Genomic DNA, 1269 nt, shown 5'->3' with positions numbered 1-1269 from the left:
AGAGAGAGAGAGTCAGAGAAAGAAGAAGAATGAGAGGCAGGGGGACACAGACAGAGAAAAAAATACCCATTTATCTTGAACAGAAGTCGAGATATTTGCAATTGAAGGAGATGAGGTCGCCTGGTTTCAGTGTTAAAATTAGAGAGAAAAAGGCCGCGAAAGTTCGGCAACTTCAATAGCTTGAAAGTCCTTGACAACTGATTTAAATTACATATTGTTTGCCTTTAACTAATGTTTTTCTAAAACCTTAAGGAAAATGTGTTTTTAAATGGACATATTATCATGTGCTGGGTCCAAAAAAAGAGAGAAAAAAAAGAAGAAAAATTGATAACAATTTCCAAACTTATGGAAAAAATGCCTATTCCTTCCATTATTTCATTATTCTAACGAGCGCCTGATTTCAACAAGATGACTCACAAATATCACAGGTACAATAGCAGCCACTGGATGACCTACGAAGACCCTCAGAGCCTGGCCCAGAAGTTGGAATACCTGATCAAATGGAACGTGGGTGGCATCATGCTGACGTCACAGTCCCAGGACGACATCTCCGGCCAGGAGTGTGACGTGGGACCTTTCCCTCTGTCCTCCTTAGTGTACAGAGTGGCCGCCTTCCACCTGGATAACTGGCTCGGCTTCGGGGAACAGAACTGGAGAGGTCACTGTGAGAAGGTCTATGCCAGGGGAAACGTGGCTCGGTCTTCTCTTGTGGTTGTTGGCCTGTCGGTGGTCATGGTGGTGGTTGTTGGCGGGGAGTGGAACTGACTTTAGTAATGTGTGGGTTTTTAGTGAGTGTTAATGATGATGATAATGATGATGATGATGATAATGATGGTGATGATGATAATGACGATTTAAAAAAAAAAATAATTTAAAAAAATAATGATGATGATGATGATGATGATGATGTTGTGGTTGTTGGTCTGTCGGTGGTCATGGTGGTGGTTGTTGGCGGGGAGTGGAAATGACTTTTGTAATCTTTGAGCTTTTAGTGAGTGTTAATGATGATGATGATGATGATGATGATGATGATGATGATGATAATGATGGTGATGATGATAATGACGATTAAAAAAAAATAAATTTTTTTAAAATAATGATGATGATGATGATGATGATGATGATGATGATGATGATGATGATGATGATGATGATGATGATGATGATGATGATGATGATGTTGTGGTTGTTGGTCTGTTGGTGGTCATGGTGGTGGTTGTTGGCGGGGAGTGGAAATGACTTTTGTAATCTTTGAGCTTTTAGTGAGTG

General features: G+C 40.2%; 1 protein-coding gene across 1 annotated transcript in view; it reads left to right on the top strand.

The window, feature by feature from the left end:
- The window catches only part of LOC101863661, a gene marked incomplete in the record, with an annotated part of 27502 nt that extends 26649 nt beyond the window's left edge, over positions 1 to 853 (top strand). Inside the window, 1 exon segment of the mRNA XM_005095640.3 lies at positions 429 to 853. Within this exon segment, the coding sequence (XP_005095697.2) occupies positions 429 to 765 (337 nt within the window).
- Between the last annotated feature and the right edge of the window lie 416 nt (positions 854 to 1269).

Source organism: Aplysia californica, unplaced genomic scaffold (assembly GCF_000002075.1).
Source record: "Aplysia californica isolate F4 #8 unplaced genomic scaffold, AplCal3.0 scaffold00109, whole genome shotgun sequence".
NCBI lineage: Eukaryota > Metazoa > Mollusca > Gastropoda > Aplysiida > Aplysiidae > Aplysia > Aplysia californica.
Note: the sequence above shows the minus strand (reverse complement) of the source record. Positions and strands in the feature narration are given on the sequence as shown.